The sequence below is a fragment of the Aquila chrysaetos genome, chromosome Z, assembly GCF_900496995.4.
Source record: "Aquila chrysaetos chrysaetos chromosome Z, bAquChr1.4, whole genome shotgun sequence".
NCBI classification, from domain to species: domain Eukaryota; kingdom Metazoa; phylum Chordata; class Aves; order Accipitriformes; family Accipitridae; genus Aquila; species Aquila chrysaetos.
In genome coordinates this window covers 77878476-77895372 of record NC_044030.1, presented here as the reverse complement: position 1 = coordinate 77895372, position 16897 = coordinate 77878476, and the positions used below count along the sequence as shown (strand labels likewise).

The window sequence follows — 16897 nt, the reverse complement described above, 5'->3', positions numbered from 1 at the left end:
GGTTTGTCACACAGCACCAACTCAGAGCCCTGCTCGGCTCCTGGCTCCGGCCACTCTGCTGCCATGTTTTTGGAGATGACCAGTGAAGACCAATGTCCATCTTGGCAGGGTGGATGCCAACCTGCCGCCTCCATTTGCTGCAGGTGACGGTGCAGCCTGGGGCACCCAAATGCCTCCAGGCAAACGTGATTAATGTGCTGTTAAGAGATGAAATGAAGAAAACAAGCTGCTGTTCATTTTCACACCCCACTGGTCTCTGTTGAGCCAGGCTTAGGCTCTCCATCAGGGGAGGGAGGGGTGGAGATGGGGGTGCCTACCCCCCTGCCCCCAGCTCTGTGGCCTTGGAGCACCCCAGGGCACAGATCTGGGGAGCACTGCTCTGCAGAAAGGTGGAGTCCAAGCCTCTTGGTTGGGGGGGGACTAATCCTGCACCGGACCGGCTGCCAGCATGAGCCACTGGCACCCCCTGATTTCAGTATCCATGACTGCTGGGGGCTCAGAGGAGATGGTGCTGTTTGTACACTCTCACCCCAGTTCGCCCCAATGAGAAAGGCTGGCAGGCTGGTTTTCATATGTATGCTTTTTAATATCATTAATTCTGTTACACTACACACAACCAGTAACAATGATAAATACTGCAATGGAAATGTTAAAAAAAATATTATACATGTTTCATGTTTTTGAAAAAAAAAAACAACCCACATTTTTAAATAAATTAATGCATCAAACTGATGGTAGAAAAAAGAAAACCCAAAACAAATCACAACACAACTGATCTGTTTAAGGCAATACTCTACGCAGACGGGAACATAAGTACAACAGTGTGCTACATGTTCTGAATAGGAAAAAAAAAAAGAAAGGAAAATCCATACAAGATGCAGACTGATGCTTCGGGAGTAAAAAAACTCCCCAAACCAGATAATAAAACCAATGGCCAAGTTAAGTGCAGCATTAATACACTCCGCATGTCAAATGATTAGCAGGTTCCTAACATGGACTAAGGTCAAGCTACAACAAATTTATCTTCCTAATTAAAAGGTTATTCAGGTCAAACCCTACATTTAACTCTACTTTGCATTTGGCTGTTTCAGCTATGTTTCACTATACGCAAGGACAGCTGGAAATTCATCTCTTGCTCTTGAGATTAATGCAAAGGTTGGGAGTTCTCTCCTCCTGAAAGATATTTCCATTAAATACATCCAAAAAGGATCTCGCTTTTGGTGGTCCTGAAATGCCTCCTGCCACCCCCTCCCTGGGGTGCCAGGCACCACATGTGGAAAGGAGACCTGGGAAGCATTTGCTTGGGTTGAGTTTTTTCCAAGCTGAGGACATGAAATGGAAGTGCAGATCTGATCCAGACTTGGAGGAGTGCTGTTTTCCTGTCTGCCAGAAATGTCTATCTGGAGCCTGATGAAAACACTTTGCCAGCGTGGGAGAAACCCAGCTTGTATCCAGGCTCTGGATACAGCCACATTTGCTATTAAGGTTGGTGTGAAGCTCCATACCTGCCTGGACAGCCAGTGAACCCCAATTATTAATGCAGCCCAGAACTTGGCCACTGGAAGGTGGACAATAATCATAATGCCAAAAAAAATCCCCCTCTCCCTCAAAAAAGAAAAGGGACAGTAGCCACTTTCTGCCAGCTTCTCCCAGTGGATCCCCATCAGCTGCCACCTATGCAAGATCAGCAGCGCCATATCTCACCAGCATTGACCCAGTACATTCCCAGTAAGGTGCATGTCTGCAAGGTGCTGCCAGGGGCAAAGAAGTTTCTTGGGACACGGTCAGAGCCTCCTGTACTGCCCTGCTAGAGTGTGTGCGGAGAAAGCTATGATACACGAGGAAAGAAACCCAAATGGAGTTACTAGACTTGTGATGGACAACAACTGTCTAGGCTGTCTTGGGACTGGGTGGGAGAGGGGGATGCAGAACTGGGCTGAGAGTCACTTTGGTGCAACTGCCTCTGATGCTCATCACTAGTGCATGGGGAAGAAAGGCGATGGCTGCTTTGAGAACAGAGGAGTGGAAGGAGGATATGTGCAATATAACAAGGCTTGCAATTCTAGGACTAACCACTGGACACGGATACTGAAGATTACCTGTGACAACTAGCTATCCTTCTACCGTCGGTACTCCTTCCCCCACCTCCTGGTCTGATTCTTCAGTTTGGGAAGCCATGGCTGTGTGGCATGATGGCCAGCGCTGACTCTCCCCCCCATTCCCCCCACAGTGCACAGAGTAACTCAGCTACGGTGTGTACAATGAGGTCTGGAAGTTGCCGTGTTAGGCACAGACGAGCTCTGCATGCAAATAGTGCCTACTTTCAGACCCTTCAGAAAGCTATTTAACGGTGGCTCATTTCCTTTATTAAACTGAAGGTTCAATAACCACTGTGGAAGGAGTAAAAATGGTTAAAAATGTGCAAAAAGTGTGTGTGTGTGTAACTTTCTAAATTTTCTCCCCTGCAAAGACTTCATCCTCTGCAAGAGTCTTTCTCCCTGCAGAACTACAGCCCTACCAGCGTGTCTTACAGTGCCCTGCCCCAGCGCAGCAAGAGCACGGCCGACAGGCATCCCACCCACGCCTCTGCTGCAGGTCTCCAGCCCGCACCAGAAGCACATGGGCTGGCAGGCCTGGGACCTGGCGCTTGGGTCCCAGACCTCCCGCAGCCCTGAGATCAGGAGAGGGTGAGGGTGAAGGTGGCCAGCTTGGCTTGCTGGATCACACCAAGTTTTTACACTAGACTGGTGAACCCTGAGCCCCACAGATCTTCAGGCAGGTGAAAAGAAACCCCAGCCTGCTCTCTGGCTCACCCACCAGCACGTTTCTTGGATCCCCTGCTGGTCAGATGTTTGCTTTGGGTTTGTCTCAGGACAGAGGCAGCTACTAGCTGAACACAGCTGCCACGGCAGCTTTTCTGTGCAAAGAAACTGAGCAAAGAAATCTGTGAGCTGGGGATGGAGATGAAGGTGATAAAAACCAGAAGTGCTGTTGTGAAGACAGCTTGTCCAAGTTTTCCAGCTCTTGCCACGCACCTGTATTACATCTCCCAACAATCTTTGCATCTCCCAAATCATGCAGGCTTGAGGAAGGTGGGTAACAACTGGAGTCACAGCTTTTTTGGGGTGCAGAAGCAAGAAGGCAGCCTGGGTGGAGAGCAGTGCTTTCCAGTGAGCTCATCTGGAGCAGCTGGATGGGCTACTAAGGGAGAAATGCTGCTCTGAGAGGGTAGAAATATCGGCAGGTAATGGGACTTATCTCAGCATGGCCTTTTGGTGGCCTTTTCCTGGTGCCTACTGTGCTGGTTTTCAGTGACACGTCTGAGATGGTCACATTTTAATGAGGCTTTTCTTGTACCTTCCACTCCTTGATGCAATCCCACCGCCTATGTCACCATTTGTTACCATGGAAATGGCTCCACAGACCAGGCACAACCACTGAGGTGGGCTCCTAGGAGCAAATGCATCTTTTGCTGGGGCAGCTTTTTAGAGAAAGAGAAAGGCTCAGAGCCACCACCAGCAGTAGATGGGTCTGGGAAGCAATGGGAAGAGCTGCTCTCCACAGGCACCAGGGAAATCTGCAACATGTCCTGCCAGTGTCTGTGCTGCTCTGCGACATGGCTTGCTTGCTGTGCAGCTGTGTGGGCCATACTGCTCGCTCCATGTAATCTCAATTAGTCCCCAGCCTTTGCCTCCCCAGCAAGCTGTCAAAGCAGTGCTTAGCCAGGTAGCATTTAGCTGCTGTGATCCTGGGATTGCCACCAGTGTCAAGGGGGGCAAAGAAGGGGATGTTGTAGTTTTTTGGTAGCAATGCAGCAGATCAGCTGCGTAATACAGGGAGTTAAAATACAGATGCCAGCCCTTGTGAGAAACCTGCATTAATCTTCTGTAGGTAATCCCAGGTCACAACCGCTTCCTCTATGCTAAATTGCCATTCCTTCTGCTTCAGGGCTTTTGTGGCTCTGTAACAAAGGTGGGTTTGGCTGATGAGATGTGGTTCAAGGCGTGGAGCAATTCCTTGCATTGGAAAGCCTTGAAAGGAAGTGACAAGGATGCAATGTTCTCCTAGAGGTGAGAAGCACCTCAAAATGAAGACCTTCCCATGCCTTCCCCTTAGGCTCAACCTAGCCCAGCTTGCCCTGTGGCACTGCCCATCTATGCAGAAGTTTCTTTCAAACACACAGCCTGTGCTTGTTGAGCCAAGCAGCAGCCAGGTGACAAAGCCTACTTCATTCTAGGTAAGAGTGGCCATACCCCATGTGAGCTTGAATGGAGAATGGAAAAGTAAAGGAAGAGCCCAGGCAAAACTGCCAGTTTATACCCTCAGATGATTACATGGATGCTAAAAGAAAGAGCATGAAACTGCCATGGGAATATCACAAATGAACCCTTCAGTGGTCTCTTCCCTCCCATCAGCACTTGCTATCCCAGTTGCACAATTAAGGAAGTTCCTTAATTCTACTAGCAGGGGATGGTGCTGTTAGGCCACCAAATCTTCTTACATGTTCCCTGTGGCAGCATGCAGATTGAGAAGCCAATTGTGCGAGAACCAGCTGCCAAATAACTGGGAGAGACATCCTTGCCAAACATCTTCCCCAAAAGCTTTTTAATCTCTCTACTAACTTCCACCCTGCAGCCTTCTGGCACATGCAAGCAACATCAGAACCTGGTTAACAGAGGGAAAGCAGAGTAGTAGTTTGAAAATATGCATAAAATTTCTATGGCATGTTCTCTGCGTCTTGCTTGCAGAGCTATCCTATCAATGGTGCCTGTCACACACTTGGCAAAACCCATGTAGGGTGGTGGTAGCATCTTGGGAAGGCAGGTTCCTCCCCTGTGCTGCAGAAGGGAATGGGCATCAAGAGGGGATGTGACTCGCCTGAGGTTAGAGCAAATGTGTACTATGTGCCAATGGCAGCAAGGGACCCTAGATCTCATTTCTGTGCTCTAACAGTCCAGCAGACTCTCCGCAGTAGTATTTGGCTGTGATGCCAGCTCAGGGACATGGTGTTCCTGGTGTGTGCATCTGAAAGCGAGCTTTGCTCCCTGCTGGTATCAGCACTGCACTGAGATGGATTAACTCGGACAACTGGGATCTGCCCTAGGCCAAGACAGCACTTGGCAACCTTTCTAGTTACTGCTTGTTTTCCTTTTCCTGTCATTCCATCTGGTGCCCAGCTGGGTCCTTCCTTTCTTCAAAAGCATCTTCATGTTTCTGTTGAGTCACATACAGGGCACTGTACTTTTCAAGTCTCCTGCATGCCGCTGTACAGCTTGCAGGCCAGCCTGAGGACAGACTGCACAGAGAGGAAAGGATTCTGCTCAGGATTGCAGACCAATGTGTCAGCCAGCACACAGCTGAGCAGAGCAGGCGTCTCCTTTTGGGAAAGGAGCTAGAGAGACAAACCAGAAGCAGCTGGGTCCATCCTGTCTATGGGGGAGCATCCTGAAGTCCCTTTCAAAGTCCATGCAGCAGGCTTGGCTGCCTGCTTTTGCAGTTGCAAGGTATCTGCAGGCAAGACAGCCAGAACAGCGTAACACACTCAATGGCCAAGAGTACATGTTGGGGCTAGACACACAGCAACATCAGATATGATCCAGTGGCTCTTCCAAGGTTGGCTTCAAGATATATCTGATAAGACATCAAATGAGCCTTCGGGATCATTGCCTGGACATCAGCCTCCTTTCGGCCAAAGTTTATTTACAACCACCAGAAAAACAGACTAGACCATGCTATCTAAAGACCTTCCTCAACACTAGGAGGATGTTCCTCCTCACACAGACATCTGGAAATGGAGAGTTTGCAGACCGGAGAGACAGAGTTGAGTGCTGAGACCCTGGAGTTCAAAGCCAGCTCACGTTAAAGGACAAAGTTAACGCCTGATAAAAGGAAAGGACTTGCTTAAACTCAGGTAATTTGGTGGCTGAAATTACATAATATTCTTACAAAAAGCCAGTCTGGCTTTAGGAGGCATCAAATGCAAATTCCTTTGTGGAGGCACCAGCATCAATATCCTTAAGTTCTATTTGCATGGTAATTTAGATGGACAGCGATGCAGCCTTTCATACTCCATGGTGCTCCTCCCCTTGCTATTCTGTAAAACTTTGGACTGAAATGGGGCCTGAGAAGACCATCTGGTTTGGTGCAAAGACTGGAACAAGGAACGATTTGCTTTCTTGCATGCAGTCTGCATTTAGGAGAGTGCCCAGCAGCTCTGCAGATTTTAGGGCTTTATAATGCTGCAACAGAGAGTCAGGATCCATGCTCTTTGCTTTTGCCTTCTCCAGGCCATGGAGGCAGAGACTGGTCTAAGGAGAGCAGTGCCATAACAGCCATGTATCTATACACCTTCCCAGGAAGTCACCACAGTGTTAACATCCAACAAGGGCACAAGGAAAACCTTCTGGCTGAAGCAAAGGTCTGAACACCAGACCAGACAGGGGAGCCAGCCCAATCTGTGGTTCATACATACTGATGGGCTGTCCACCATATTCCATAACAAGCCAACAAGCCTGCCACATAGTCATAACCTGCTTAAGGGGCTGCAGTTCAGAAGGGTTAGTGATCAATTTCCATGATAGCCACATGTGCATTGCCTTAATCCATTCAGCCTTCCTGATAATGACCCTACACAGATAACTACTTTTCCCCACCCTTTCTACTTTATTCCCCTAATAAAATATATGAACACAAAGCATAGAGAGGAGAAGCCAAAAAATTGCCATTTTATGGTCCTGTACTGTCATGCCAAACCAGCTATTTGTGCAACGAACTCCTTCTGTGCGCAGGGAAAAACACTTGGCTTGTGCTTCGGTCTGTATTTGGAGGAAGCACTGGGTGTAACATTTAAATTCATCTCTCTCCCTCCCTCAAGGGTTATGCTAGAAGCAGATGCACATCATACAATGCAAAGGGCTGAGGGCAGTTGCAGGGTTGAAGAATGCCTCTGGGCACATGGCAGGCAAAAACTAGCAATAGGGGCAGTAAAAGGACTTGGTTGTGGTGCCATGGGGCAGTGGGTATCAGGGAAGGTCTGTCCTTCGGAGGGGAGGCGTTAACCCTGGGAGATGCAGTGTCAGCAAGCCTCATTCTGTCCTAGACCAAACGTGACGGCAGCATGACAGAGACCTGTGGGACCTGCAGTCCTCCACAGCTGACCCACGTAAACAGATGACTTGTTGCTGTAGCAGGCACACTGAAATGCTCTGAGCTCCTGAGCAAGGGCTGTGGGAAAGGCTGAACTTGTCCAGCCCAGCTGGAAGGCACAGAGACTGACCCAGCAGGATAAATGTGATGAAGGCGTTGCATGGTACCTATGCTGAACTGCAAAGTCCCTCTTTAGAAGAGTGAAGATTTAAAGAGACTCAGTCATGTCCTATAGGATTTGGTTTGACCATGGTGTTTCTGTTAGGTTTTGACTACATTCCCCATTTAAAAAAAAGACTCCTTAAGGAATGTTTTTTCCCTTTAATCTTTTTTCTCTACACAGTGTTGTTAGAGCTCTTCCCTCACCTCCAGACAACTTGCTAAACTCAACCTGAGCTAGCACTGGAGAGGAAAGCAGGCACACAAAGGAAGAAGTGTAGAATTGGAGACCTGATGCTTTGTGCTTCTTTAGAAATATTTTGGAAATATTCCCCCTCAGCATGATCAGGTGGTGAGAAAGGGAGAGGAATCCACTTGAGGAACACTCCTCCTAGAGGAGCTGGCAAGTTAACCAGCACTTCTGCATGAGGAGGCAGGGATGCTCAGCAAACAGCACCACTCAGTCCTCTTTCTATGGCCTGGAGCCAAGGTGGCAGCACACTGTTTTAGGGAGGGGGGGCAAACATAGCTTTAACAGTTGTCAATACCAGCAAGTGCATAATAAAGCCCAGGAATCTTGTGTGCCTGCTCTTTTGCTCACGTTGTAGACGCTATCGTGCTTTGCACTGCACAGAGTGAAACCCCAGGATGTTAAATAAATCTCCTCCTAATCATGAAGAGGACTTCTTAAAGACTCAGCTTACTTCAGGCAGTTTTCACATGGGAGATCTGTCTGTCGGCATGGAGCTCAGGCTCTGCCTTGTGCCTCAGGAATTCTGATGGGAAGCTCAGAACTGCCCTCGCTTTTTCTCTTCCCCAGGCTATAAAGCGAGTGATGACCTAAGGCAGGTGGTTGTTTCTCCTGGCAGGGCAGGAAAACACACCGTTGTGCCTGTGGCAAGAGATTTCAACACCAAGAAAAATGCCAGCCCATCTCTCGCCTGAGCCCCAGATATGCTGAAGCCAGCAGTGTAAGACAGGCCAGGGAGAAGACATGTTTCCTAATTCCAGAAATGATTTTGTATTCAAAACGATCTGCTGGTGAACTGGCAAATCAGTCCAGTGACCTAATGTAACATCAGGTTTCCTGACTATTCCAGCACCAAATAAACACAATTGCTCTTGACATGGGACAGCTCTAACACAGACCAAGCCTGTTTCACAAGTGGGCAGGGATGGGATAAAGAGTAGTTTCCTCTCATGGTTTTTTTTCAGCTGAAGCTGTTCATAATCCTGCTGTTGGTGAAAACTCCCGTAAAGTCTGACACCACCACACAAGAAGCCTTCAGCGTTAACAAATCTGTCCCACAGGCACCAAGAGACACAGTGTCAAGAGAACATCAACAGTGGAGCACTGTAAAAACGTGCTTCCTTCAACTAGGTTTTCCGGCACTGACCTTCAGACTGTACAGCTCTAGTCCTGTCTCGTGTAGGACTCATTTTTTCTTAGTTAAACAAAGTTAAGAATTTTGGAAGCAGATGGGTCTCATGGGAATTAAGTATAGGCTGAAGTCAGTATATGTGACTGGACTGAACTCAGGAGTATGGTATTCTTGGGCAAGGACTGAATCCCTGAAGAGCATGGCTGGACTGCAGATTGAATCTGATGTGCTTGGTGATAATTTAATGTGGAACTAAGGGTGGATGGCATTGGATATGTGACATGACAGCTCTAGCTAGTACTGACTCACAGTGAAATGTCACCTATTTGTCCTCTTCACAAGTGAATGAATTGTGTCATGCTAGTCCTGGCTAGCCTTGCCATAAGAAAGGATGCCCTCCTCCGTTCCCATTCCTGTGCCCCAGTTACAGTATCATTTTGGTTATGCAAAACAGCTTTAGTGAATGAATTAAGAACTGACCTCCTCTCACTGGTAAAACCCCCTGACACCTCAGACTCACCCCTGATCTCCCAGATGGACTGGTTTTGGTGGGCAGGATTACCTTCAGCCCCATCTGACCCTTCCCATTCTGGAAGACACCTTACAAAACATCCCCAGTGCCTACACAAACCAAGGAGGTATCTCTGGACCCCCCTGCATTCGCTCTCCAGACCAGTCAGTTCTGCCAGGCACTGCCTGGCACTTTGAGCAACTTCTCTTTTGTTTAACCATAGTTTAAAATAACTTATCAACCAATCATAAAATGAATTTTTTGGTTTCTCCTGGCTCCATGAACACAAAGAGGTGCACGTCCTACCATAGGAGGAAGCAATGGCTGTTAAGTTTTACAGTTATAGTGGAAAGCACTGATCACAGCCTGCCGGCCTCACTACTGGATGTGACAGGCGGTGGAGGAGGTGGCTTGGCAACACATGCAGGTAGGGTTGACTGATTTAGGGGGGATAAGGTCGAGGTCCTCGTCATCTGGGATCTCATCTAACCGGTACCCATCCTTTAGCAGCTGGATGTTCAAGTCTTGGTTGATCTGCTACAGACAAAGAGACAAACAGTCAAACACCTGAGACTTCTTACTTCTGATAGTCAGAAGATGAAGGAGGTCCCTTATTCTGGAATGTATTTCCCCACCATTAGCAGCTGCCCCACCAATGTAAGAGTCCCAGTTTTTGACCACAGGTGAGGGCTGCCTTCTGTTCCAGCTTATTCCAGAACAGGAATATCTAGAGTGAGATATTCCAGAGTAGCAAGTTGATACACTATTTTATTCTGGAATAATCTTTCCATGAAGACAAGCCCTCATTTAAAGTAATGTAATAATAATGTTAATAAACCAATTGGCAGTCAGGCAGTCCCTCCTTTCAGTCTGGGGCACTCTATAGCAGTTGAAAGGTGGTAGAGCCTCTTGGCTTTTTGTAATCTCAGATTCAAGTGCTGTCTAATCAGATCTGGGTGAACAACACTTCATCAGGGCCCAGACATGGCCCAGATCATTTGATCTGGTTCCTGCTCTTAGCCTTTTCTCTGTGTTTCAGATGTATTTTGCCCAAGGAAGGGATACAAGGGGTAAGAGCTCCCAGCAGCTTGTATGTAGAATGGCTCCTCAGCACCCTGGATGTAAAATCAGATCCTGCAGAAGCAGTAGCCAGAGGCTGAGCAAGTAATTCAGGGGAGAGTTTGGGAATATATTCAGAAGCAATGCAGAGGGATTAAAAAGCCTGAGCTTCCTGCCTTTTCTCTTTGAAAGGGCAAGGGTTCACATCTGCAAGTCCTCCCTGGAATTTCTGCCTGCTCCAAGTAAACACGCACTAGGTGACCCTGACCGCCCCAAGAACTGGAAATCACAGCACACCCTCAGATCCTTTATTTGTGTCCTTGGCAAGCATACAGTTGCAGAGCTGGCATGACAGAGAAGTTGACGCTTTTCCACCACATGGACCAACACTGCGGGACTAAGCAGAACTGGGAAAAGCTTGAGTGAAGCCAAAGGTAGCTGTGAAAACAGGCGACAGGCAGATCTCTGTGCCATGGCAGCGCAGGGATGGAGCCAACTGGATCACCAGGGAAGAAAGAAACATGGCACAGTTTCTGCTATGGCCCCTTGCAGACTCACAGAGTCTACACCACTGGTAAATTTGTTGTGTAGCCACTTCTGGCAGTACAAGGCCACTCTAAGATGTTTCTGGCTGCTCTGCTATTAGCATTCATGTCAAGGATGGCAGGATAGAGTATAACTCACCTCAGCTGATGAGTATCCGGAGGAGGAATATCTGGACATGTCAAAATCATCATCACTGCAGGGAAGAACAAGATACAGCAAAGAAGGAAACAGTTAGAGAGACTTGTATTCCCTGGTTAGCCCTATCTTTCTAGTGCTGTGAGGCACGGAGAAGTTACATCAAGGGAGCCTGGAGAGCAACTTTCATCTGTGACCCTCAGGTCTTTCCAGCACAGTGCTTGTTACTCATGTGGCTTCCTACTTGTTTACACACACAGACCTCTTACAGCATATGCCAACGGGCACAGCAAGGAACAGTGTGAGAGCCTGCAAGAGCGGTTTCAGTAGGAGTTAGCTTCAGTGCGGCACTCTGGCATGAAAACTCGCTTGCACAGTAATGTATATCATCTTATTAATACTTAGCGTACCTGTCCGTATCCAGGGCTACCAGTGGCTTTTCATCTGGACTCTGGTCTAATGACGAATAGCCCTTATTGGGAACGACGAGCCTGAAATAATTAAATTTTGTCTGTTAACAACACAGTAAAGCTCAGTACCACACATAGTCTAGGGCAAAGCTGTATGATAGTTAGGTTCTCCCTGTTTCAATTCCTTGCAAGCACTCCCTTAATGGTGAAGACGTTTAAATGGGCGCAATTCAGAGGGAGTGAGCTGTGTCTCTGCGTAGCTTAGAGCAGTTTCACAGGGATGAACACTGGACATGCCTTGGGAACATGCTCCTCCCTGGAAGAAAAAATCTTGGGACACTCTGCGCTTCATTCCGGTGAACCTGTTTGGCTAATGCTGCTTGTTGTATCAGATTGTTCATTTTTGTGTTGCTTTTTTTTCCTAGGAATGAGTACATGACACTAGCAATAAGTAAATAGGAGAAGGAGGCTAGGAGAAGGCAGAGGCTCAGTGCTTCTACTATTCTACGATTGGAAATCAGGGGTGTGGTCTTTCTGCCTCAGTCCCTACCCAGCCCCCCAACACAACACGTCTGAGGTCTCAGTCCTAAATTCAGTAGTATGAGAAATATGAGCTCGTGGGTGCCTCCTAAGAGCCCAGTCAGACTAGCACTTTTTAAATCCCATTATTTCATAATGACTTTCACTTCATCAGAAGTATTACAAAGGCTGATGATGACTTTGCACCTTTAAGTGCTTGAGAGAGTTTGTGAAATGGAATACAGGCTTCAGAGCTTCTAGGATAAGGAAAAAGCATTAATACAATGAGATCTAGTTCACAACAGAGTTCTTTCATCCACAAAACTCCACAAAGACTTTGGTTCATATTTAAAACAAGATTAACCAAACCGAGCAAATGCAGTAAGATTCTAAGTTCAGCAGGTGGGAACTGTAAGAGTGATGAAAATCCAAGTTGTTCAGTGGGTTAACTCAGGTTTTCTCCCAAATGAAGAACTGGTCTTTAACAACACACAATGATGCACGAGGATGCTTCACTAAGAGTTTGGGAAATACAAATCTAGAGATGATAATCCATCTCATACATGCTCCAGCTGCTCTCTAACTACCTGAAACGTTTTTCTGCTTCTGCTTAGAAAATTTCAGGAAGCCATTATAATTTTAGCAATACAAAGGCCTGCCTGGCACTGAAGACAGGCACGCTCAGGGAAAGTAAAATATTTCAAATGTTAACACAAAGCAGATATATATGTTCATGACGACTTGTATTTTCTTACTGGGTTCATTGAAATGCAAGATTAAAGAAGTCAATTTTAAAACTGATGCAGAATTTCCAACCTGCTGAACCAGAGGACTGGAGAAAACAGGATCCACTTGCAAAATTCAATACTCCTTCTCATAGCACTGGGACGGTCCTTCTGCTCCTGAAGCATGTAGAAAGGAAGTCAAGAAGCAAAGATGTCTGGAACTGAAGCTGTGATCTGGCAGCAGCAGCCTGCCCATACAGATATCAGAAGTACTGACTTCCATTCTCGCTCTCCAGTTTTCAAGTCACTGCTCCACATATACTCACTGACAGTTGTTACTATACCATGAGTGAACAAAGCACTATCAGGGGATCTAGGAGAAGAACGCTTTGTGGTGCTATTTACTTGATTAAAAAAAAAAATCACTACATCTTTTTCTTGAGAAATGTCTTTTCTCTTAATAACACAGAACTTCAATTTTTCTGCAATAGATGAAAAGTGTGACAATGTCTCTGCCCCTGATCTAAGTCTTTCCCTTGCATCCTGATTGTCCTTATTTTCACTTTCCACCATCCTCAGAAAGCCTGGTAGCAGTCATAGCTGCTTTCATCTGCAGCTGTCCCAGTAGGAGCTTCTTGGTGTTTTTGCTCACTTAACATGAAATACATTATGACACAAATCCGAGTTCAGGTTATCCTCAGAGTGTACTGCAATATGGGGCAGTGCCCAAGTAGCGCGGATGGTGTTGTGGGCTCTGCCTTTGTTCATAGCAAGTGTTCCAGTATCACCCTAACCTTGTTCACATTTTAGTTGCTCTTAGGGAGACTGAGCATGTTAAGGATCCAGATCCTTTCACCTCTAAGGCTGGCTGTGCCCCTGCCCCAAGAGAAGACTGAATGCTGAAGACAATCTGGTACTGGAGGCTGGATGTCAGAAATTCATACAGATAATAAAGAAGAACAGGGGAAGGAGGAGGAGTTGGAGTAGAGACTAGGAGAGGCAATGTGGTTTGCCTGAACAAAGGAAAACATATTTGACGAGAACAGCAGAACTGTTAAAAAGGGGGAAATGGCTTTGGCTTATTCTCCTCCTGCAGAGACAGAGGAAACCAACAGTTCAGATTTAAACCATAACCTGGATGTTTTGCAGCGTATCCCACTGGAGTATCTCCCATTATACTGCAACCATTACACTGTGAAAAGATGCTGCTTGAACAAGCTTGTGGCATTTCTGCCTTCCTGGGGTTGCCAGGTCTGTGGCAAGACAGACCAAACCATTCTGAGGTATCACTAGGGCTGTGCTCATGGTGCAGCTTGGTTCCCAGAAAGCCAAGGGAGCAGGAGGATGAAGGGACTTGGGCCAGTGAGACCCACCTCCCAGCCATATGGGAACAATGGAGCTTGGCTACATCTGCTACTAAAGCAATAGCTGCAAACCTCTGTTTTGCAGATCCCAAGGGATGCTTCCAAAAGCTGTGTGAAAAGTAACTAAGAAAAGCAAGTCTACTGCTGGCAGGCTATGTTTGGCTGCGGAGGGGTCCACATGTGCTCTGAACAGCGCTGATGTCCACAAATGGAATAAAACTCAGCTGGCTGTTCAAAAGCTTTTGTCAATAGGTGTCACTGCTCTGCTCTTCCCCACTCAAATCACTCTTCTTTCCACCAACAGCTCTCCAAGCACAAGTCACTAATTTTATAGGTAGGCACCTGTACTTATGCCATCTTCTCTCCCTTACCATCTTCCTCTGCTAATTTCAGTGTTTCTAAATCTCTCAAGCAGCAAATCTGCTACCATTCCTCTTGGGAAGCTAACATGCAGCCTATTGCGAAAAGAAACCAAGTCTTTCCAGCTTGTATTTGCAAGACAGGGAGGAACAGTGGGCATGGAAAACCCAGCTGAAAGCATTTGCTGAATTTCTTGTTGCCACGAAGGCCCTGGCTCCTTTATATGGTCTTAACAATCAAACCCAGAGCAGGGAGCAATGCAGTGTATTCCACCAACATTGCAGGAGCTTACAAATAAAACTTGACAAAGTCTTGGCATGATTTATGACTATTTTGGGTTTGGGGAATTAATGTGAACAAGGAACCCTTCTGTTGGATGTGCTGCATACAGAGAGGCTCTGACCTGCAGCTCCTGTTCTACTTAATATATGGTAATCCATGCAACTTTCCCATTCATCAGTAAACACCCAGCATTCACACAGATTCTTCTGTCATTTTAAGTGAGGTCTTCCACTAAAAACTGCCACCTTTCTAGTAACATGCAAAGCGTGCCGTCCCCTGGGCCCATGGGGTTTCTTGCCTCCTGAATGCAGGTAAGTAATACATTGGTGTACTGAAGCTTGCATGGAAAAAATAGAAATATTCTAAAAGAACGTATTCAGCTAGGAACATCTTTTTTTACAGTGATTTGTAGCACAGTCTTGATACTGTCATAGAGAGATGCGCCAAAGCAGCTCCAGCAAAGTATGACCATGCTGTTCAAAGTGCAGAGGAGGTGTATAGCAAAACACACAGAGCTGGATTATATACAAGCCTTCATTAAGTCAATCAGTATGGGGAAGGGGTCATCATCAAAAAGGAGCCTGGGAACTACTGCAGTAAAAGCAGTTAAGGCAGAACTAAGCTCTAAACCAGTTTGCATTACATGAAGCAGCACCGTACCTCTCCAGCCGGCAGGATTATGTGTTACATGAGGCTACCCAGAACATGTAAGACAGCTGTAGCAAACCCCTGATTCTGACCAGGCTGGGCTGCCTCTGCCTCCTGCAGGCTGCACTGTCACTGGTCCTGGGGTCAGCTGTCCCTGCGTCTCCCCAGGGGATGGGATGCAACACAGCACAGAGCATTTGGGCCTGCCAGCTCTGGGAAGGGCCATCACTTCTCTGGCAGCATGTCTGGCAGTAGGCGAATGGCAATGAATGTTGTCCTTGCCCATCCTAAGGCCATTAGGAATTGCAGCTTAGAGCACAGCTGAGTGCTTTTCCAGTCCTTTACCTTGTTCGTGCCATCACGTTGTTCTTCTTGGGCTGCTGATTAACTGGGCTTCCCATGTTGCCGTTCTTCAGGGAGCCCTTCCGAGCCAGCTCCCTCTGCTTCTCTGCATATGGGATACAAAGGGGAAAAGCAAAATTAGGGCAACAGCCTGGCTGGCCACCACACAGCTGCAGAAACACAGATTTGATAGCGGCAAAAGGTGTAGCAGAGTTAATAGCAAAGGACATGAGCTCTCCATCTCCCAAGGTGGGACACTGCAAAGGCTGGATGAGCTGTGTCCCATTGCATCCAAGGTCACCAGGGCCTAAACCCAATGTACCTTGACTCACGGCAGCTTGTTGACAATGCCACACTAAGATGGTCACGGAGCTTCTGGATGAGACCCAGCTGAGGCAGAGAAAGAGCAGAGACCTTGCCTCTACTTGCACCTGACTGCTGCATGGACCCTAAGACTGTGCTTTGTGCCGAGCAAGGGAATCTATCCTTCTACCTCTCCTCCTCCTATTGAGGTTGCTGCTGAGGGGCCCAGTGGGGATAGAACAGTGTCTCCATCAAAGCAGCACCATCATTTAGTGTTAGTCCAGCCTAGCTTGACACCAGGCTTGAGTTATTACTGTTTTCCTAGATGGCAACTCACCAGACTAACATACCCTACAGCAGAAAGTGTTGCTGCCTTCCCTGCTTCTCCTCCTAGCAATCTGTGATGTCCCCCATGTGTCTTTCTCTTTTATCTTGTATTGATTCTTGGGACCTTGCTTTCTTTGTTTAAAAAAAAAAGTGAAGCATTTTGCAGCTGTATTTTTAAACAGCATATTGTTTGCTTAAATTTTCAGTGTGTTCTACTCACTGCTGAAACGTACCTTAAAACACAGACAGTATGTCAAGCTTTCTTTACGTATTCAGTGCAAAAGGGGATTTAAATTAGCTTTTCCCTTAGGAAAGACTATTTCTTTTAATAACTTCTCAACACAGGATCACAACTAGAATTCAGGTCCTAAACCTAAGCCTTCTGCCGGTATGCAATGTCTGTGCTGTATTAATATGGCCCTGCCTCCAGCAGGGATAGGAGCCCACGGATGATGGGTTTTCATATAAAATGGTATTCAATTTTCTGATTCAAAGTCTTTCCTTGTTTCTTGTGGGAAATCAGTTGGGTTGAGTTAGCAATTAGCTGCAAAAGTTGAGCTAACTGCCCCAATCTCATCCTGCAATGCCAGGCAAGGCTTGTAGGGAAAACCTGAGCATGGGGCCAGTAAGGCAGGAAAGAGTCCAGTTAAAAATGTTGTCCAGAGTGTGAGAACTATTG

At 46.9% G+C, this 16897-nt stretch overlaps 1 protein-coding gene across 4 annotated transcripts in view; it reads right to left on the bottom strand.

Annotated features, from left to right (window-relative positions):
• Positions 1 to 565: 565 nt before the first annotated feature.
• FAM219A (family with sequence similarity 219 member A) overlaps positions 566 to 16897 on the bottom strand; it is a 102701-nt gene continuing 86369 nt past the window's right edge. For 2 of the 4 annotated variants that reach the window (XM_030003976.1, XM_030003978.1), the window contains exons 3-6: positions 15592 to 15694; positions 11349 to 11429; positions 10942 to 10996; positions 566 to 9735 (exon numbers count right to left, since the gene is read on the bottom strand). In XM_030003976.1, the coding sequence (XP_029859836.1) occupies positions 9577 to 9735; positions 10942 to 10996; positions 11349 to 11429; positions 15592 to 15694 (398 nt within the window). In that variant the 3' untranslated portion in view covers positions 566 to 9576. Of the gene's footprint in view, positions 9736 to 10551; positions 10754 to 10941; positions 10997 to 11348; positions 11430 to 15591; positions 15695 to 16897 lie in introns of those variants that run through there. The other 2 variants (XM_030003977.1, XM_030003979.1) reach the window with 2 other exon arrangements.